We start from the raw sequence: 22,064 nt of genomic DNA, 5'->3' as shown, positions 1-22,064 counted from the left end.
GAACCACATGGTTGAAAACATGCACCTGTGGATCAGTGAGTAGGGCACTGGACCCATATACCGAGGGTGCAGGGTTAGAACCCAGCTGCAACAAAAAAATAGCCGGGCGTTGTAGCAGGCACCTGTAGTCCCAGCTACTCGGGAGGCTGAGGCAAGAGAATCCCCTAACCCCAAGTACTGGAGGTTGCTGTGAGCTGTGACACCACCGCACTCTACCAAGGGCAAGAAAATGAGACTCTGTCTCTAAAAAAAAAAAAAAAGATGCTGAAGAGCTTAAAGAAAGCAATTACAGGCTCAGTGTGCTGGTTTAGCACTTTGGGAGCCCCAGGTGGGAGTATTGCTTGAGGTTGAGTTGGAGACCAGCCTGAACAACATGGCAAAAATCCCTTTCTACAGAAAGCAGAAAAATTAGCTGGGTGGCCTGCATCTACAGTCCCACCCATTCTGGAGGCCGAGACAGAGGGGTGGTTTGAGGCCAGGAGTTTGAAGTTGCAGTGAGCTATGATGATGCCATTGTACTCTAGCTTGGGCAACAGTGCAAGCCAAAAAAAAGAAAGAAAGAAAATAAAAGAAAATCAAAGCAATTACAAAACTTCTTAAAAACATAGTTTTCTGAATTAACAAGTATAATATGGTTTTTACAGTTTTAAATTCCGATTAGACAATCTACTTTTAACTCATTACCTGTCTTATTCCTTTTACTGGAGTATTTGAGTTAATCTTTTGATTTTCTGTCATGTTTTGAAATACGTACAATAACAAAATTACTCAAAATAATAACTATGGTTAGTGGTAATGTTTTGTGCTTTAAGGAGAGACCCAGAACGACCAACAAAGGATTTATTTATAATCTCTTTCCTTTGACAGAAGTCTACATTCTCGATAATGTCTAGTTACCTATATTAAGAATTCTGAATAAGGAACACGGCTCTAAAAGGACATTTACGAGATTCTGGCTTACAGTTAGTCATCCGAGTAAAATGATCTCAACTGACCGAAGAGGTGCCGGGAAACACTTCCTGGAGTTCTCCCCGGCTGCCTGGACCCTACTCGGGCGAGGCCCATCACCTTCCCCGAGGCTCCGGGCGGGGGCAGCCTGGCGGGCGGCGGGGCCGGGCTCCCGCGGTGACGGAGGTGCGGAAACGTGCTCGGGGAGAGGCTCGGCCCGGGCTCCCGCCCCGCCCCGCCCGCCCAGAATCGAGTCCTGCGCTGACTGCCCTGAGTTCGCACAAGCCGGCAAGTTTTGTGCCTGCTCCGGTGAGGGGAGGAAAGATGCCCTCGGATGTGGAAGTTTAAAGAACTGAACTTGGACTTGGTGAGTTCCGCTCCAAGTTCCCTTTGAAATTAAGCTGGTCTTGAAGGTGAAATCCTCGCGCAGGCTGGCCCGGGGCGGAGGACTCTGCCCTACTCTTAATTTGCGCTGTAAGTTAGAGTTCCCTTCCTTTGTTGTTTAGGCCCCCAGAAGCTCAGGGCAGACGTGATGTTGCGAGAAACCTTTGAACAAGACTCGCCTGAGAGTTTGCCTTAGAACTCTTGCTGGAAAAGGAAAATTAAGATAAGCAGAGAGCTGCTGCTTACTCGGTCTGAACTTCTGTCCCCGACACAGGAGTAACTGTCGTGTGTGCTGAACGAATGGTCCTTGGGCTAACATTCTCCCCCTGGGTGGAAAGTGTACTGAGGCCAGTTTTTTCGCGTGGAGTTAACGTGTGACAAGACCAGAACGCTGTGCAGCCCACGGGATCGTCACGGGGGTCGGGCCCCTCGGGAGGAAGTGCTGTGGCTGCTTCCCAGGCACTGTGTAGGGACGCTCCAGCGCGCCTGGCGGAATCAGTCCCGCGTCCCCGCACCGTCTGCTCTTTGTGCCGCGGGGCTCGCACGGGCTCTCCGGGTCCCCCCGGGCTGGGCCGCCGGCCCGGCCTCCGCCCCGCCCCCGCCCGCAGCCCCCGCGCCTCCTTGGCAGACCTGCTGGCGGTCCACTGCCGAGAGGCCTCGGAGTCTCCCGCCCGCTCCGGACCGGGCGAGGTCCCCAGAGAGCGGAGAGGGAAGAATCGCGAAGGGCGAAGGCGCACTGGTGTTCGGAGGTGGCTCCGGGAATCGGGTTGGAACGCAAGCTCGGGCCGGGGCGACGCGGCCGGAGCGGTCCCTGGGCCCGGGGCGCGCGGCCGGGCGCCGGGAGGCTGGAGAGACCCTTCCCGCCTCTGGAAGGCGCGGCGGGGCGGGCGGGTGCGTTCTCTCGCCGGAGCGCCTTTGTTTCCTCTGGCCGGCCCGCGCGGGCGCCCGGGACCCAGGTGCTGCAGGTAGGTGCGGCGGCAGCTCCGGCTGGGGGCGCCCTCCCCGGGCCGTGCGGTTTTCCTCCCCGGGGAGCTCCGGCTTCGCGATGCCGAGACCGGCCCGAGCGCGGGAGCCGCGAGCCGAACGCCGCGCCCGCGGCTCGGGTTTCCTGCGGGGCCCCCACCCGGAGGCCACCCAGGGCTGGAGGGCCGGATTCGGGTAGGAGGTCTGTCTCTGGCTGGAAATGAGGAAATGAGTTACCGGCTGGGGAGATGGAGACAGGGAACCGGGCAGGCGGGGGAACTGGGAGCGATCTCTCCTCCCTTCCCCTGGCGGGGACGTTTTAGCTCTCTTTCCTTTGACTCTGCCGAATTCTCTTTGCATCCTGATGTGACAGTTAACTGCTTGCTCAGATACCAAAGTAACAACTTTTAATTCGATTCTGGCTGCAGACTGTATTTTTCCCTCCCAGTGTTGGTTTTCGTATCTTAGGTCGCAGGGACACCAATGTTGTGACCGCACTGTGTCTGGCGGTGGCTTGTAGCTCATATTTAGGGTAATTGTCTGATGAAAGTATGTCCATCAGAATCGGATTTGTTCCTTTGTGCCTTTATTTTGGGAAACTTTGCCTGGTCCCTGTGGGGGAAGGGAGAGGGATTTAGGGAGCTGAAGTTGACCCAGAAAAGGAGGATTGAAGGTAATTGTTTTAAATGGTGGCACCGAAATGGTCCCGCCCTGAACTTTCTGAAAGGATGATGAGTGGTTAGCCATTGAAAGTTTTAACTTTGTCAAAAAGAAAGTTGGGGTAGATTTTATATCAATTCACAAGGGGGGAGGTGAACATTTTGTGTTCACCACATTTTGAGGCCAACACTTTGGTTTTCGAGCAGGATAAATGTAATACCCGAAACGTTTCCATTATGTAGATACGTCTCACGCTGCCTTTCCCCTCCCCCCACACGCATTTACCTGCCTTTGCTCTGGAGGCTGACTCAGCCTGACCCACCCCAGGGCTTCAGGGCTCACAGTGACAACTTAAAATTGAATGGGTGTTAGGACGAGGAAACTCCAGCTGGAGCCCAGAGAAGCTGTTCCTGAGAAAGTGAGAGATGGGGAGGAGGAGGAGGAAGTAGGGATGCTTACAATTTGCTTTGCTTACAAAGAAAACTCAAAAGGGGAAGAAGAATTTTCAAAATAAATTGCAGGCCCTATCCAGTGAAAGAAAAAGGTTACATTATATTTTATTAAAATGGAGACCAACTTTCCCTTTTTATAAAGGATATTCAAATGATGACATTGTAGGAAAAAGAAATAATTTTGTAATTTTCAAATATAGAACAGCTTGAGAACTCCTGGGTTTTGAAATGGGTCATCTTTTAAAATGGGTCACTTTGGCTAGAATCACTGCACTGGGCAACTTTCAGATTGTCAAGGGTCGAATTCTTTCTGAGGCCCAATTGCACTAGAATCTACATTTCAGAACACAGGATGTGATTGGAAGGAAACTAGGGGAATTTCAGAAGAAAATGGTGTCTTCTCAATGTAATGAAGTGTACCCTGTTTGGGAGGAATTTTATATATATGCCCAATCTAGTGGCTCTAAGCTTTGCATTTTATGGTATGTTATATATGTCTTTTTTGAAATATCTCCATAGCCATTATTTTATTCCATTCTTAGAATAATCTTGTGAGGAGATGAATTTGTTGTATCTGTGTTCCAGAAACTGAGGTATACCAAATTATTACAAAAGCTCTTGCCATTTAACAGTGAATCTCTGCCAGCAAAGATGTAGCCAAAACAGTGAAATCTAGAATTACTTCCCTTACAGTATGTAATATCTATTATGTATTAGTTTACATATATAATATATATATCATATGTATTTTATATATAGGGGATGTAAGAATCTTCATATTAAAAGATAAAATACTTCATCAGGTGAGATGTAAACTTGGAATAAACGAAAGTGTGGTTGTATTCAGGCTGGCTTTGATCTGCAACTTACTAAGATTTAACTGCCACAGTGAAGGCTTTAACACTAGAAGCCAGTTTTCTACAGAAGAGAATGTTCTACCAAGTCTGCAGACAATAAATCCCAAAAGTTCAAGTTCAACATACTGTTGATACAGCCAAAGATCCACCTCCGGTTTCATGTTTTATCTTTTTTTTTTTTCCTTTCCTACAACTCTTTCTACAATTTTTTTTTTTTTTTTTTTAGAGTCTTACTCTGTCACCCTGGGTAGAGTGCTGTGTTGTCATAGCTCACCGCAACCTCAAACTTCTGAGTTCAAGTAATCTTCTTATCTCAGCCTCCCAAGTAGCTGGGACTGCAGGCGCTCACTACAACACCTGGCTAGTTTTTCTATTTTTAGTAGAGACGAGGTCTTGCTCTTGCTCAGGCTGGTCTCAAACTTCTGAGCTCAAGCAATCCACCGTCCTCAGCTTCTGAGTGTGCTAGGATTTCCAGGTATGGCACCTGGCCTCTTTCTAGGAGATAGTGCTCTAAGCAAAATAAGTTAAAAAGTTGACTCAACTCAGGTTTCCATTTCCTTAATGTATAGGGCCTTATAATTGTATACTTGTGTTGTCTTTATTGAAATGTATTTTAAGAGCTTGTAGAAACTGTATTATACTTTCCTGTCAAGAATAATAGAAAACCACCAGAAACATAGGAAGATCACGTTCAGTCTATTAGGAATGATACTTCTGTTCTCAGTCTCCATAGTATCCGTGATGTGTTAAGTGATGTGTCTTAGTAATCAGAGCAATATTTTTTTTTTTTGCTAATTTTTTTTTTGAGATGAATGATATTAAGAATATAGCTCAGCATTCTGGAAGGAAAATAACCCCTAAAAAATATGAGCCATCTACTAACTAAATCCATCATGGTAAATATGTATGAATAGTTCCTAGAGAAAGGAAATTAGCACATGTGGGACATTTGATTTGGACTGTACTTTGTCATTAAGTTATCTTAAATCATTCTCAGAAAACACTGCCTAGTACATGGCAAAAAACAGGTGACTAATAAAGGAAGAAAAAGAACATAAGTTTACTTTTTTAAATTCTAAAATTTAGTTTTATTTTTTAACTCTCTCCCACCTCTATCAGGGCCAGAGTCCAGGTTGCACTGGAACATTAACTGACTCTTTGGTAGGGGATCCTCACCTGAAACATCTCTGAAGCTTTCCCAGCATCTTCCCTGTGGCCTACTTCACAGTATGTGATAAATTAATATTTGTTGAATTAATGAAATGTAGGTACTACCTATTACCTACTTTCTGGGCTGCCTACAGTGCAATGCCTACAACAGGTGTTTAATAAATAGTAGTGAACTTATACTATAAATGTCGATCAACCAAGAGAGAAACATATTATATATATCTCTTATGTTTCGCACCATTTTTTACTTTTTGTATTCTGTGTTGTAAACCTTCAATCAGATATTATTTTAAAGTATAATGTCCAGAATGAGGCATAAGAAATCCATTGGAAAACAGACATATACCAGGTCATATCGTCACCCTATTTCTGAATCCCCATTTTCGTTATCACGAGACCTCATCTGACCTCAGCGCACCTTTCTGATCTCCTTTTTTCCATCTTCTCCCTTACCTTAACTTCTAGCCATACTAAGTTATTTGACATTCTCCACTTGAGCTGCAACCTTTTCTCTTGTATTACTTGTAACAATTCCTACCCTTGTCTCTCTTAGAATGTCTTACCTCCACTCTACTCATTTCAACTGGCTTCATTGCTGCCCCTCATCTCCCGCCCTCTCTGAACTGGCCTTTCTCTTCTTTCCTCCTCAAACCCATGTTAGAATTCTCTATGTCATTCTACTCATTTGTCACCTCTCCCACAAAGCTCCTCCAGATTCCATCATCTCCCTTTTCTCTCATCTCAAAGAAGAGCACTTCCCTCACAGAACACCTGATTGGTTAGCCCTGGTATCTCAGGGAGACTGCTTCTAGGGTCCCCCCACCCTCCTAGATATCATAGATGCTCAAGTCCCTTATATGAAATGGTGTTATATTTGCTTATAACCTGCACACACATCCTCCTGTATACTAGAAAGAATCATTTCTAGATTACTTATAATACCTAATACAACTTAAACACTATATGAATAGTTGTTACACTGTATATTGTTTAAAGAATAATAACTAGAGAAAAAAATCTATACCTGTTCAGTACAGATACAACGTCTGTTTTTTTCCTCTGAATGTTTTTAAACTACAGTTGGTTGAATCCAAGGATGCAAAATCAACAAATACAGAGGGCCGACTGTATATAGGTTTCCAATATCAGATTCATGGATGAAGATTACATTGGCCTTCCTTTTCCAATTGAATGTAACATTTCAAATGTACTTTCGTCAGTTTTGCTGTGACAGAGTCATCCTAAGAAATCTTAAGAATGTTTGAAAAATTCTAGCTTAAGTTGAATGTTGTCACAGTGAACCAGATAAAGCAGTCATTGTGTCAGAAGAGTCCTAGGGGGGTGGTAGGGGTGGGGTTGGCAGTGGTGGCAATTTTCAGCATGTTTTATATCACAGTAAAGGGGTGGTCCCACATTTTAGTCAATAACTCTTATTCTTACTGATAGGTGAATTTGTATTTTTGATTTATCATGAGCTATAAACCTCATGATACATAATTAGCTTATATCTATTGATCATGTTCACTTCTTGTATTTCATTTGAAGAGCTTACTTTGAATGTGTATTCAGATTTCCCCTGACCTTACACATGAAAAACATTTTGAAACCACCTTACATGAGAGAATAACAGCTTTTCTAGGGCTAGGGTATATATGCATGACTCCCAATTTTCATTTTATCCAATACTTGCTTAAAGCCTCTTCTCTGAGTCCTGTGTTTTTTTCTCTCTTCTTCCTTCCTTTCTCCTCACCTCTTTATGCCTTTCTGCCACTCTGGATCTCTGTCCCTAGATCCCCATCTTTGTGGAGGGGACTGTGTACCCAGAGGACACAGACTTATCAGGTCATTTTGCACATTGTCTAGTGCTTTCGGGACTAAGAAAAGGAAGAAGGAACAATTGAGACGGGGAGTTAAGAAAAGAGTTTGTTAGTAAAGTAAATGAGAACAAGCACTAACAAAATGCAGGTGATAGCAAAACAGAGATGAACCCAGACTTCAGACAGTGAAGCAAATTCTCTCCCTTCTTGGATTTTCTCTCTCTCCCTGTCCACCTGTTCCCCTTCCCTCCTATCCTGATGGTGACTTTAGAAAGACTGGTGTCTGTGCCAGGAAGGAAGGGCAGGAAACCAGAGCCCATCAGCTGCTGTGTGGTGTTGTGGGGTCTGGAATTTATGGAGGTTACATGATTAACTGGGTATCTTGGTGCCTCAGTTTCTTCTTTTGCAAAATGGGATGATCATTTCTCTCTCCTAGGTTGTTGTGTGGCTTAAAGAGTTACTATCTGTGTAAAGCATTCAGACAGTGCCTGGTTAGTAACTATTGCTAAAGTGGGTAAAAGAAGCTTGTTTCTTAAGTAGGTAAGACAAAAACTGACAAGAATTGTATTTAAAAGAGCAAACAGCCCTGTCACAAGAATGAATACAGAGGGCCAAGCTTATAAATGCAAATGTTTGACCTCTCTGACCCTCAGCTTTTTTGTTTCAAATTCTGCATAACTAGGAATTTTTAGTAATTTAAAATAACTTCTCTAAACTATAATAACACTTTATAATCTCATGCAACTAGTTTCCTTAATAAGGTCTTAGGGTTTGTCTTCAACCTATTTGTTCATTCGGTATTTCCTTTTCTTTATTTTTCCCACTACCAGCAAACAGAAATCTATACCCCTGTTTAAATTATAAAGAGACATATAACTTAGTTTATGTAAATGGATTCAGAGAGTAGGCTTTATTACCCACCTTTCCTCTCTATCCCATATCCATGCCTGCTAATCTGGAATTTAAAGTCTTTGGACTAACACTGAGTCAAGAACTAATTCTACAAATGTATTCTCTAGGTAAAAGTATTATCTCCAGTGGCTTGTGATTTTCATCCACAGATTAAGCCGAAGTTTCATAGCTAAAATCATAGCTACAAAAATACCTGAAGATAGCTATTAGGTAGAATTTTTTCTTTTTTATGGGCCTTGTCTCAGAACTACTCAAATTTAAAGAGTAATAGAACATTTGTAAGGATATCACACATAAAATGTGACTTATAAATTCAAATTTCACATTGCATCCTTCCTTCTTGAATAAATAGAATAGGCAGGTGGCAACAAATAGTTTTGTAACCAGTTGAATTTCTCAGCACCAATTACTGTAATTTATTAAGAAAAATCTATGAAGATCGAATTATATAGCTTTTCCAGTAAATTCCTGGCTTTTTATTCCTGGCTTCTTTCAGTGAGGCACCTTGGCTCCTAGGGATGGGTCCTAGCTATGTTTAACAGGGAGTATATGATCAGAAGAAGCCAGAGGAAAAGGACTTGGAATATAGAACAAAATGCAACATAAAGATAGTACAGAAAACGTTACCTTTCTTTCCTTTGAGTTATGCTTGGACAGGAACCAAAAATTATCTCTCGTATGGAAATTTAAGTAATAAAAGGTTAATATAAAAGGTACAAAGTACAGAAGCTGTTTTGAAATAAATATCTGTGACTTACTGGAAGAACCTTCTCAGGAACTCATGGGATAGTGTCAATATAAGTTGATTTTTAAATAAAAGCCAGTCATCAATTCAGTCTTATTTTCTCTGAGACCATTTAGGGCAGGCTTCTCTACATTACTTCTACTTTCCCAGCAAGGAAAAAATGAGAGCTGGAATAGAATGTTTGAATTACCTAGTCATTCTTTTTGTCAAATTATATTGCCTACTTATGTGGAATTTCAGGGTTTGTTTTTGTTTTGGCAATAGCTGAAGTAAGAGAGCATCATTTTATAGTAGAGCTTTAATTCCATCTAGATTGTTGTTTTTCAGCAATCTAGATGGAATTAAACAACCCCTTAATAGTTCTTGGAACCAAGTTGGGCAACTTAGGTGTTCAGCATTAAAAAAAGAAACAAAAACCCTTAACAGTTCATGGAACCACTTTGGGTGATTTAGGTGCTCAGCATTTTAAAAAAAGCATTAAAAAAAAAAAGGAAGCGGGAATAGAAGAGTGCCCTGTATCTAAGACGGCTTTGTATTGTTTTACAATACTTTATTTCGGGGTGTGTGTGTGTCTGCAGATATGCCCATGGCAGTCAGCACCCAGGGGGTCCCGGGACATGAACTGGAGCTCTATAGATGTGCTGTCGGATCCTGTCTGTTTACAATTTTGATATTTCATTCATTGTGGATTTTTTACATTTCAATTAAAAAATCCTGCATTTTTGTCCCCTCCTAAATTTTGCACCCCAAATAAATAAGTGCCCTTTGCCTCTCTCCAGCCCCGGCCCTGCTTGGAATCCTTTACAGAGGGAGTGGAGCACGCCGGGTTGGGGGTGCTGTCAAGAGGCAGCCTGCTGGGGGATGAAGAGTTGACTGTGTGTCTGACATCTTCTTTTTCCAGGAAGCAGGCAAGACGTGAAGTGGTCAGAGTGAGAGGACAGGCCCTGGGTGAGGGGGAGCTGGTGTGGCTGGCAAAGAGACTAGGGAAGGGAGAAGGTCCAGGACAAGTACAAGAACAGTCACTCAGCACTGACAGCTCTGTCCACGGCTAGATAGTGCAGTTTGCGGTGATGCTGGGAGGGTGTCCAACTGCAGCCCATGGCTGGCTAGGAATGCTTGTCTGTGGTATAGGACAGCACAAAAATTATGCACAGACCTTTCTTTTGCTCATCAGCTTTTGTTAGTGTTTGTGTATCTAACATGTGGCCCAAGAGGAAGGTCTGAGAGGAAATGCAGTACTAAGTGAAGCCACATCAATGACTTTCTGGCTGATGGTTGTCTGGAGTGTTTGGAGGCAACAGGGCCAAACTGGTATACAAACCATAAAATAAGTTTTCTTAGACTTCTGAGTCTTGCATGTGCACTGAATAAAATGCAGAAATATCGTCTAAGATTACCTGTTGTTGCTGTGTTATAGTAACAGTCATAAATGGTCAGGAAACATGGACAGAAATAAAAACATGCATTTAAAGCATGAAACCCACCAGCTTTCCCTAGTCAGCATTATTCAGCTTTCAGGTCTCAGATTCAGAGTTGTCCCTCCACCCCCAAGATGCCATCCCTAACTTCCACTCAACCCCGAGATGGAGTTGGGTCCAACTTTAGACCCTCTTGTAGCTCCCAACAGAACTCTTTAACTGTTTGGTCAGTGTCTGCCATCCCCACTTAAACCCCCAGTCAAGGGCCTTTTGTTTGTCCTGCTGACCCACTCTACCCGTCTGTTAACCTCATCTTAGTTTCTGACAAACTAGCCCTTTAAAGTCAGTCCCATTTCCCCTGATTCCTCCCTGTTTTTCTCCTTCTCCTGAGTTTATTTTTCTCCCCAAACCTGTCTGTTATCTCTGCCCTGGGAGAACTCATCCAGGCTGTGACAGGAGCTCAGATGCCCACCTGATCTTCAGTCCTAATTCCCGTCTCACATTACCTGCTGGACAGTTGTACTGTGCTGTCTCTCCCCACCTCAGAAGCACCACAATTCTACAACCAATCCCCTCCCTGCCACCTCAGGAAACCAGTTTGCCCTCCCTTGTCAGTAAGCTTGAAATTGGGTCTCACTCCTCCTTCCCACCCCAGGTCTTCCCTCGGGTACTGCTGGAGTTTTGTTTTTCTTGAAAGGTCTTTTTTTTTTTTTACAAGGTCTTGCTCTGCCCTGGACTAGAGTGTAGTGATAGCATTATAACTCACTGCAACCTCAGACTCCAGGACTCAAGTGATCTTCCTGCCGCAGCCTCCCAGTAGCTGGGATTACAGGTACGTGCCATCATGCTCAGCTAATCATTCTTTTTCTGTAGAGATGAGGTCTTGCTCTTGCTCAAGACCCAGTCCCTGGCTGGGACTCTTGGCCTCAAGCAATCCTCCTGCCTTAGCCTCCCCAAATGCTAGGATTATAAGCCTGAGCCACCAACCCTGGCCTAGGTAGGTATTTCCTAATTAGCATAGATGAAGCCAGGCCTGAAAGGATCTTCTCTGTCTTTTCCTTCTTTTCCTGACCTCTCCCATCCTGGAATGGGCCTTCCTTTCCTCATCCTGCATCAGTAGGAGACCCTGAGAAACTGGTCTCCTAATCTCCAAGCATTCTGCATTTCATCCTGCAAAACCATTGCCAGTTTAGTCCCTTTTGCTCAAACTTATTAAATATTGAACAAGGGAGTTAACCATTACAAACAAAAACAGAAACTTCTGACTTCCTGCTACTCTCTGTTTCCACTAAGACTCTTCTGCCTGATTTTCAAGGTTCTCAGTAATCTTGGTAAAGTTTGAGTTTCCAGCCTGTTGATTGGCCACTAAACCGTGCCGGGCCTCAATGTCCATGCTTTCAAATACATGCTGTTTCTCAAATAATTGTCATATGTAATTCATTCCCTTCTTGCCTGAAACAAAGATTGCTGCTCCTGCAATACCTAAGTCTTGGTCATCCATAGGCCCTCCTGAAATCCTGATGGGACCAGCCCCCACTGATCTCTCTACTCCTGGGGACTCTCAGGCAAATTATCATGCAGATTAGTGCAGGAAACCGCACCTTATGTGATATGGCCATTGTTGTCCATGGGAACTATGTTTTCATGTGGGAACTATGAGTCTTGTCACAAATAGGTTGTAAATGATTTGAAATTGGAGACTGCACAATACTGGTTCATGATTGGTATGAGAACCCACATCATAAATACTCACAGGATTAATTGAACCATTGAAGACTTCAATTTGAAGATTAAGTGTAGGCCTCCACCATCTTGATTAAAACTTCAAAATTGTTAGGAGGTTTTACATAATATTTTAGGATCACAAAAGTAGACTTAACAAAGAATGAGTTGACTACAGGGATGAGTTGGGGAAAAAATCAAAGGTGGCTGGGTGAGATGGCTCAGGCCTATAATCCCAGCATCCAGCACTCTGGAGATAGAGGTAGAGGCAGGAAGATCGGGAGCTTAAGAGTTCAAGACCAGCCTGAGCAACAGTGAGATCCCTCCCTACTAAAAATAGAAAAACTAGTTGGGCGTTCTGGTGGGTGCCTGTAGTCCCAGCTACTCAGAAGGCTGAGGCAAGAGAATTGCTTGAGGCCAAGAGTTGGAGATTACTGTGAGCTATGCTGCCACAGCGCTTTACCAAAGACTCTGCCTTAAGAGGGAAAAAAACTAAAAAAAGAAAAGAAAAGAAGTCAAAAGTTATTACAGGAAAACTTACAGCAGTAGGTATACTAACTCTATTTTTTTCCAGAAGACTTCAAAAAGGTCTCTGGTGGAAAAAATACTCTTTTGAGTAATTGAGGGGCAAAGCTCCCACACTGAAAAGTATTTGGGGTCCATCATCTTTTCTGGCATTCTATTTTTTGACTTATATTCTTTTTTCTTTTGACTACCTCTACTGGAAAAGAGAATACTAAGGATATTTATTCCTCCTTCTCAGTACAAACAGAAGCAAATCTACACTGTATTTGAGATATTTGCATATTTTCTTCTAAGCACTTCTTTGTCCTGTTTTCTCCCATGCTCTGTCCTACTTCAAATATCTGTACTTGTTATTGCCACTTGCTTGCTTGGTAACATTACATGGGTATTCGTTTCTGATTTAGAGATTAAATCACCAAATCTGAGTGAGGTGAGGGTTGCCTGGGGTTACATAATAAATCTGGCCCCAAACAAGGGTGACCCTTGAGTTTCCAGCCTGTTGATTGGCCACTGACCCGTACCAGGCCACAGGCACACAAAGGAAGCTGCACCCACAGCACTCTGTGGACGCTGCTGAGCTCCGCACTAGTTACTGGGATCGCTTTGTTTCCTGCCAAGACCAGCATTTTCTGCCAGCCTATTGGCTATCTGGTGGGCTTTTTCCCAGTGCCTCCCCTGAGTTCCGAACACGAAAGCTAGATGTTTTCAGAAAAGATTTAAAATGGTGTAAGAAACCGAAAGAGTGAGCGCCCATTGCACATGCATGGTCTCCAGCAGCAAGGCCAGAGCTGGCCCTGACACTGTCAGGCTGTTCACTTGTAATTGATGGATTGAGGTGGGGGAGGGGCTGAGAAAGGCCTCTAGTGACTATGTTCTATTTGGAGGAATTCAGATGTCGTTTTGCTAAAAAATGTGAAGCTGTGTCCTACAAATAAGTAGTTTACCTTTCCTAAGTCTTCCCCTCATTATATCAATACGGTATCAGTGAGATCTGGTTATGTTTTATGTAAATGGTGGCTAAACAATTCAACCTGCTGAGGGGGAGAGACCTTGCTTTAGAATTTAACAACGCAGGCCTAAGCTAAGTAAGTAGTGTAGATTGTTGGCTCTGTGAAAAGTCCTTTGTCATTTTTCAGAAAACATTTTGACTTGTCGAGATCAATTTGGAACAGTTGCAAAAATACAGGAAAATAAGGTAGATGTGTATGTGTTAAGCATGGGGATAACATTGAGTGTTACAAGCAGCTGCTAGCTTAGAGGAGCGATATAGCTGCAGCAACACACTAGCCTGAGGAGAAACAGACCCTGATTCATTGGGGAGATAACCAGCACCTTGGATGAGACAGTGCACACTTGGGTGCTGGAGGAGTTGGGCATGTGGTTTGATGGTATGGCAAGAAGCCCAGCCTTATAAACAACTGTTATATGCAAAGCGACCTGGCACTGGAGTTTACTCAACACACCTTCCCAAGAGTGGGAAGCTAGTTTTACCTGAATCTAATCTCTCTTAGATTCCAAAGGTTACTTTCCTTTTTGTTCCTCTCCCAGGGTCTGGTGGAATAGATTAGTTTCAACTGAGAATTTAAAATCTGCTGTTAAGCCCCCAGTTCCTTCAAGATGTGTTGTGGAGGAGGCCAGAAGGCCTTTGCTTTTGGCCCTCAGAGGCTGGTCCTTATCTGGGTGAGCACTGTGTAACAACTGAGCTGCAGTGGCCCCCTGAATGAAAGTGATTTTGCAAAGTTTAGGTAGATGCCACTGTTAAAAACTAATGTTTCCTGCTGTGCTTCCCACTTTCCTGTAGCATATCTTGTCCAGAAATGACAACCAAAGGGGAAATACTGATATTGATCTGTCCTTTAGGGCAGTGTTTCTGCTTTTTTTGATGGTAAAGTACAGCAACACATTTTACATTGTAACTCTGAAAGCATACATACATAAAACTCAAAGTTTCACAAAATGATCCCTATTCTTACTATTTTCAGTATATGCTGCCAATTTTTTTTTTAAATGCTGGTTGTGGCTCCATAAGCGGTAAGTACAGTTTTAAAATGTGTACCCTAAGGGATAAAGTGCTACCTTACAGTGTTAATCTCTGGCCAAAGTGTCTGTGAGGCATGGCTCTACTCTCCAGCGCTTGGACGTTTTGCATGCCTGGCCTTTGCAGTTATCACTGATGAGAGGGGATGGGAAATAAATACAGCTGGATCCAAAACTCCTGAGGTCAGGAAGGAGGTATCACAGATGGGGCTAGACCTATTACACAGGGTACTGAACATGTCTGATTGGTTTTATATCAGGGGTCAAGGGTGGACTTGAGGATAGGTGTCTGGGTATAGAGCAGGGCCTTTGCCCTGGGGCTTGTGACTGTGGCTCAGTGGAGCCTTTATCAGTTTCCCCCGTTGGTCCTGTCCAAAGCCCAGGAAACTGATGTGTCATCCCTGATGTGTATTTCACTTGTGCTAAGCACTGGGGACAGAATCCTTGAGGAAGGGTGTGCTGTGTCCTAGTGGTGGAAGAGAGCACATGGGATAGGCAGCTGTGAAACGGGCCTCACCCAAGGTGGCAGCTGACTGGGCACTGTGACCTCCACTCCTTCCTGAGTAACCAGCACTTTGAATGGAAGGTGGCTTCACCTTCAGCATAGCTCTTTGCACCACATTTGGTGAGTGTCTGGTAGGTGTCAGACGTTGACCTGTATGCTGAGCGTAGGGCATCTAATCTACAACATCTGCCTAAAATGTCTCAGTATAGGGTGTGAGAAGGTGCTCTGGTGATTCAGATGAGAAGCCCCTTTGCGGGAGTGGGGTGTTCCCAATTCAAGCTTCCCAGAGAAGGATGTCTGCAGACCTTAGGACAAGTAGACTTCATGTTAGCAAGGAGGTAGGGCCAGGCCACAGGACTGCTGGTACAAAGGCCGGAGCATAGGAAATGGCAAGTGTGGCTGTGCTCCCAGCCAGTAAGTTAGTATTGACAATTGATGTGACAGCAGAGCTGCTGAGGCAGACCCTAAAGCGTTCTCTGTGCTATGGATGTCTCGGCTTAGATGTCAGTTTCGTGGTTAAATCTGAGTTTTAGAAAGGTCACTCTGATTGCAGGAGTGGAAGATGGGTTGGCCAGGCACTCATCTAGTCTGGGTGAGAAGTGACAGTGACATGAAGGGGTGAAGAGAGATTAAGAGGAGGTGATTCACAAGATTTAATTTTGGGAACTGGAGGAAAGGAAGACTTTCAAATTTCCGGCATGGGTGAATGAAGTACAGTCAGGCATAAATACAGAGAGAAATGGCAACAGCAGGTTTTATGGGAAAAGGTAGCAGAATGGGTTAGAAATGGCATTTGAGCCTGTAAGGTAATTATCAACTCTGTATATCTATTTAATTTGCAGAAAGACTTTGAGTTAAGCAGTCTTATCCCAGTTTTTTAGATGTTTGAGGCACTGCAAGGAGGAGTCAGTGGCTGAGACAGCATTGCTGCTCACCACCTACTATTCCCAGGTTTAGAGCACATTAAATTTGAGTTTCCAAATGAAAAAGTACAGAAAGAAGGTGACCATATAGATTTGGGGCTCGCAAAATAATTTTTGTTAGTGAGAGTCTGGACTATACTTTTGTGAAGCAAATCTTGACTCTTTAGTTGTAAACTTTAATTAAAAAAAAAACAAATCTTGCTCTTATTCCTGCCTTGTTTAGGGTAAGCTTTTAATGGATTTTTACTGCTGTGAACTTTCTTTTTATCTAGTACTTTGCTTTGATCTATATAGGTACTTTCATCCCGATTGCATTCAAGTCAATATTCTCCTGGATATACTCACTTGTGAAACTTGAATTTTAAGTATATAAGATTATAGCCATTTTGGTGGGTTTTTTTTTTTTAAGAGCAGTAAGAGAAACAGATCTCTGATTCTGAATCAGAAGACAATGTAGTTTTTTTTAAACCCTTTCCTGTATGCCTCTAAAAAAGCAAACAGCTGTGGGTCTCTGCTGAATACTAACTGCAGCCTCCAGTTTGTCCAGATCAGTCAGGTTACGCGTTTGGCTGTAAGGAATTAGGAGCTGTTTGTTTCTTCTTGGTGACTCAGTGACTCATCCACTTGCCGTTCTCTCCTTTTCTTGCCTCTGATAGGTGGTGTTGTATGTTCACAAAAAGCAGCACAGGGACAGCTGCTGGAGGCCACTCACCAGACGCCATGAAGGCCACCAGGGTGGAAGAATGCTGACGAGCCAGCATCTTCAGTCTACGTTGCGTTGCCTTCTATTGCAGTCTCAGGGAAATGGTATTAAGAGAACATATTTGGTGAAATAAGAAGGTCGTTTTCCACTTGTAGTGACCAACATGTAGTAAGATGGACATCTTGTTCTACAAAATACAAAGTTCTATGGTCTCGAAGAAGCAAGTCCCTATTTAAAACTGATCGTAAATAAAAACAGACCTGAGTGGATATGAGAATGTTTGTTAGTGGCAGAAGAGTCAAAAAATGGCAGTTTATTCATCTGTGTGCCACTTGTTTTATACTAAGCCTCATGTTTTTTTGGGAACCGATCGATATTCACATTGTCAGCCATGTGAAGTCCTACTCTTACAGATACCTCATAAACAGCTACGACTTTGTGAATGATACCCTGTCTCTCAAGAACAGCTCGGCTGGGGCCCGCTACCCATACTTGATTAACCACGAGGAGAAGTGCCAAGCACAGGACATCCTCCTTTTACTGTTTGTAAAGACCGCTCCTGAGAACCATGCTCGACGTTCTGCAATCAGAGCAACATGGGGCAATGAGAAGTATGTCCGGTCTCAACTCAATGCCAACATCAAAACACTATTTGTCTTAGGAACTCCTAATCCGCGGCAGGGAGAAGCACTGCAAAGAGAATTGGTTCTGGAAGATCAAAAGTACCATGATATAATACAGCAAGACTTTGTGGATTCTTTCTACAATCTTACTCTTAAATTACTTATGCAGTTGAGTTGGGCGAATACCTTTTGTCCACATGCCAAATTCCTTATGACTGCTGATGATGACATATTTATTCACATGCCAAATCTTATTGAATACCTTCAAAGTTTAGCACAAATTGGTGTTCAAGACTTTTGGATCGGTCGTGTTCATCGTGGCGCCCCTCCCGTTAGAGATAAAAACAGCAAATACTATGTCTCCTATGACATGTACCAGTGGCCAGCTTACCCTGACTACACTGCTGGGGCTGCCTACGTAATCTCTGGTGATGTAGCTGCCAAAATGTATGTGGCATCACAGACCCTTAATTCCAGCCTTTATATAGACGATGTGTTCATGGGCCTCTGTGCCAATAAAATGGGGATAGTACCACAATACCATGGTTTTTTTTCTGGGGAAGGTAAAACTCCTTATCATCCCTGCATCTATGAGAAAATGATGACATCTCATGGACATGTACAGGATCTTTACTACCTTTGGAAGAATGCTACAGATCCGAAGGTAAAAAACATTTCACAAGGTTTTTTTGGTCGGATATACTGCAGGCTAATGAAGATAGTTCTCCTTTGCAAATTTGCCTATGTGGACACATATCCTTGTTGGGCCGCGTTTGTCTAACAGTACTTGAATGTTGTATGTTTTCACTGTCACTGAGCCAAACCTGCATGGGAAATGTTTAAATGTTTGTCTACCTTACATAAAATGAATATGAAAGTCAAAAGAAATATTTTGAAAGCCCAGTCTACTGGAATGTTTCTTTGATTCTAGAAGCTATCTTATATAACTTAACTACTTCATTGCCTAAATTCATGTCCAGGAATTCATATTTAGAAAAGTGTACATTATAAATGAAAACAAAACCGAAGGGAAATTCAAGTTATCATTTAACTCATGTATTTGTGGTGGTGGGAGGTTAAGAAGCCTCGCTGTTAGTTAACTGCTTTTGGAAAGTACCATTTTCAAAGAAATGAATATATTGTTAGACCAGGTATACAAGTTAATTTTTGTTAAGGAGCATTTGGTGGAGGTGGTCAGAGAAGGGAAAGGTTAGGATAAGAGAAGAGTATGTGAATCTGGTGAAAGAAAGTCTCTTACGAGGAGACAGAGGAAAATGTACACCATTCCTTATAAACAGCCAAATCGCGCATCGTAAATCCAGGTATCTATTTTTACCTTCATGGTGTTGGAGTCATTTAAAATATATTTATATTTTTTTCAAAGTTTAATATGAACCTTGAGAAAAGTTATTAGCTCTGTCCTAACTGTACTTTATTTTATATATATATAAATATTTTTTAATTTTAGAAAATGACACAAAATGTGGATGGTTTGTTGTTCATAGGGCCGTTCTTTAGGGAGAAATTATTGTTAATTTAAATAAGCTGATTTTAATTTAATAAATTTTTCAACTGGTTTTTAGATATTCGATATTGGTCTGAACTTAAGGCAGTTATTTGAAGGTACTTTACATGGAGGAATATAACAACGGGAACTTCTAAAGAAAGGAAATACAGAACATTAGAAGTCTCTTTTCTCCATAATAAAATTTGAGTGACTATATCTTTGTACTAATTACTACAATTAGCTTACCCCTCTCCAACAAGGTCTCTTAAACTCTATAGTACTTGGTTCCAAGTTCAGAGTTTTTAAATTGGGAGTTTTAAACCTCAAGGCTATAATATCAAAGACGATCTATTTTTTCATCAAATAACTCTCAGAAGTGATCTTTATCATTTACATATTGCAGACTTGAAGGCAGAGTAACAGTGATGGAAAAGTCGCCAGAGTGAAGTGAAAACATTTGTAAAGCTACATGTTTCTTGTAATCATAGGGATATGGCTCAGATTTAAGTGATGTTTGGTTTACAAAGCAGGATAAAATGCGGCTGTAATGCAAACTACCTCCCCTGACTACAGAAAGAATTAGGTGATACCTATTGCTAGGAAGATAATATGAAGGCCCTAATGATGACTTCAGCAAAAGTAGCTGGACTGATTGTAAAACCTTGACTGCACAGGTACCTGTTAAGGATAATAAGATATCTCATTTAATAAGATGATGTCTGAAACATGCAAAACAAGACTGAGGAAGGTTTCTCAGTATACCAACTGGATTATGATATTTACAATTTTTTTAGCAGGTAGCTTTTTGAAAATGTTTACAGAAATTGTTAATTTTTTTCTATTTTGAAATTTGAGGCTTGTTTACATTGCTTAGATAATTTAGTATCTGTAATGTCAGAACTACAGTATCTCATATTCTAGGCTGTAGTTACCTTTAGAGTAGGGTCAAGATTTTAGAGCATTACAGTTTAACTTTTCTAACCAATTAAAAAAACTGTGAGAAAAAAAGCACATTTTGACAAAACAGGCTTATGATTAATTTTTATTAGTTTATTCTTTAATAACCTTTTTGGCCTTTTGACCATACATACTCTTGTGTATCTATCGTTGGAACTTTAAATTGCTATTGGTTGAAAACATCAGCGCCACTGGCTATGAAAGTGATCTTGTTTACACCAATACTTTTGTGAAATAGCTATTTGCTGAATGAGCTCTCCTGAACTGCATTTTCTTTTCATTTTTGCTATAACAGAATGGAGCAGGTTTAAATTTTGGGAAATATGAAGGTACTTCATTTTTTTTTTTTTTTTGTAGATGCAGAGTTTCACTTTATTGCCCTCGGTAGAGTGCTGTGGCGTCACACAGCTCACAGCAACCTCCAACTCCTGGGCTTAGGCGATTCTCCTGCCTCACCCTCCCGAGTAGCTGGGACTACAGGTGCCCAACACAACACCCGGCTATTTTTTTGTTGCAATTTGGCCGGGGCTGGGTTTGAACCCGCCACCCTCGGTATATGGGGCTGGCGCCCTGCTCACTGAGCCACAGGTGCCGCCCGTACTTCATTTTTTTTATAAGAAGGAAGTTGCTAGATGATTCCATCGTCAGACTTAAAAGAATAGTATTTGTAAATTCAAGGGTTCCAACCTTGTGAAAAAGAAGGAAAAACTTTTTGGTGCTCTAATGCAGGGCTATCTTTTCTAAAAATGTCAACAAAGGGAAAATAAACAATTACCATGGATGGTCATTTGAGTTGAGTAGAAGATGATTATACACAGTGTTAAATTAAATTTTTTTTTACCTTTCGGTTGGTTTGCATCTTTTTTCCATAATTTTATACTAAGATGTTAAACATTTGTACTATTGGAATTTTTCTCTTATATGGAAAAATAATTGGGTTTTAAAAAATCTATGATTTCCAATAAACAAAAATTGTCTGTAAATGTGTAAAGTCTTGCGTGAACACTGTTCCTGTAATCAACTCATTCGGTTTAATGAGCTATACAGTCTCAGTCCTCGACTTGTTGGGGCTTGCCGCTCTTTCATTATATGTTTTTATTGTACCTTTTGTATATTTAGATATGTTAGAATTGCCTTTAGTATTCAGTGCAGTAACATGCTGTATGGGTTTATCTAGGAGCAACAGGCTATACCATATAGCCTGGGTGTGTAATAGGCTGTACCATCCAGGCTTGTGTAAGTACACTCTTTGATGTCCACACAATTACAGAGTTGCCTAACAACACATTTCTTAGAATGTATTCCTGTTACTAAGAAACGCATGACTATGATTTGTTCAAAAAGGAATGAAATAACCTGTAATCCCGGTGCCTTAAGATATGATTTGAAAAGGTTATATTCTCCTTTTATCTGATATTGTTAGCTATCCAAACAAATAAATTTAGCCCTACTCTCTAGACGTCAGGAGTGTCCGTATGCCTCCTTGGAGTGTTTCGTGCTTTGGTATATTTGCATATACCATGTTCTAATCTGCTTTTCACCTGATTCCTGCTCAATTATTGGCAGAGCATATACCATGAGTTAGCCTACATATTTTTTAAAACTTGGAAGCATCTGAATTATTTAGTTATAGTAGAACTCTTCACTTGCAAGACATGGTTGGGGTGTTCGTAATTGGGACTAAAATGATGATTACTTGGAAGGATTAATTAACTTGACCTATGTTTGAGGAGTTTAATTGGACACCATGGCTGCAATGAGAATGGAACCACGGAACTCTTGAATGCAGGGTTTTTCATTTTGCTATAATGGTAAGAGGAAGATCAGATGTCTCCCTGACTCAGTTTTCTTCCCAATCACTTCTGCATTCTGCAGTGAGATGATCCTTAGTCACAGCTTTCATTACAATACTCTTTTGCTCCAGACCTCAAAGGCTCCTTACTGCCTCCAGCATCAAATCTCAGTTTTATTTGTGGTCTTCCTGGTCCTTCAGTGCAACCTTTTGACTGAATCCAAATTTTACACAATAGATCTTTTATTAAAAGGTGTGCAGCAGGGAAGGATAAAGCTTTCCTGACTTTTTGTGCTTAATAAAAGGACAACCCGATCTTGAAACCAGAAGGCCACATATTTCCCACCCCTGACTCCTTCATTTCAATAGCTTGATCTTTCCCTCATTACTACTATTAACTGTCACAAATTTCAATCATGATTCTACCCTGCCTAAGTTGGTTTT

General features: G+C 42.0%; 2 protein-coding genes across 6 annotated transcripts in view; one reads left to right on the top strand and one right to left on the bottom strand.

Annotated features, from left to right (window-relative positions):
• Window positions 1–22,064, bottom strand: part of MCF2L2 (MCF.2 cell line derived transforming sequence-like 2) — a 269,445-nt gene that overhangs the window by 107,213 nt on the left and 140,168 nt on the right. The gene's annotated exons all lie outside the window — the stretch shown is intronic.
• Window positions 991–20,674, top strand: B3GNT5 (UDP-GlcNAc:betaGal beta-1,3-N-acetylglucosaminyltransferase 5). Of its 4 annotated transcripts, none has more exons than XM_053565129.1 (3): window positions 991–1,315; window positions 11,045–11,158; window positions 16,695–20,674. In XM_053565129.1, the coding sequence occupies exon 3, from the start codon at window positions 17,012–17,014 to the stop codon at window positions 18,143–18,145; it is 1,134 nt and encodes a 377-aa protein (XP_053421104.1). In that variant the 5' UTR covers window positions 991–1,315; window positions 11,045–11,158; window positions 16,695–17,011; the 3' UTR covers window positions 18,146–20,674. The 4 variants fall into 4 exon arrangements, with proteins under 4 accessions (XP_053421104.1, XP_053421106.1, XP_053421108.1 ...); XM_053565130.1 differs by lacking the exon at window positions 991–1,315 and adding an exon at window positions 2,048–2,297; XM_053565131.1 differs by lacking the exon at window positions 11,045–11,158.

Source organism: Nycticebus coucang, chromosome 16 (genome assembly GCF_027406575.1).
Source record: "Nycticebus coucang isolate mNycCou1 chromosome 16, mNycCou1.pri, whole genome shotgun sequence".
Classification (NCBI taxonomy): domain Eukaryota; kingdom Metazoa; phylum Chordata; class Mammalia; order Primates; family Lorisidae; genus Nycticebus; species Nycticebus coucang.
The sequence above is the reverse complement of the archived record's forward strand: the minus strand, read 5'-3'. Positions and strand labels throughout refer to the sequence as shown.

Excerpts from the sequence above, each read along its gene's own strand:
- B3GNT5 (XM_053565131.1), top strand. The coding sequence starts at position 17,012 with ATGAGAATGTTTGTTAGTGGCAGAAGAGTCAAAAAATGGCAGTTTATT.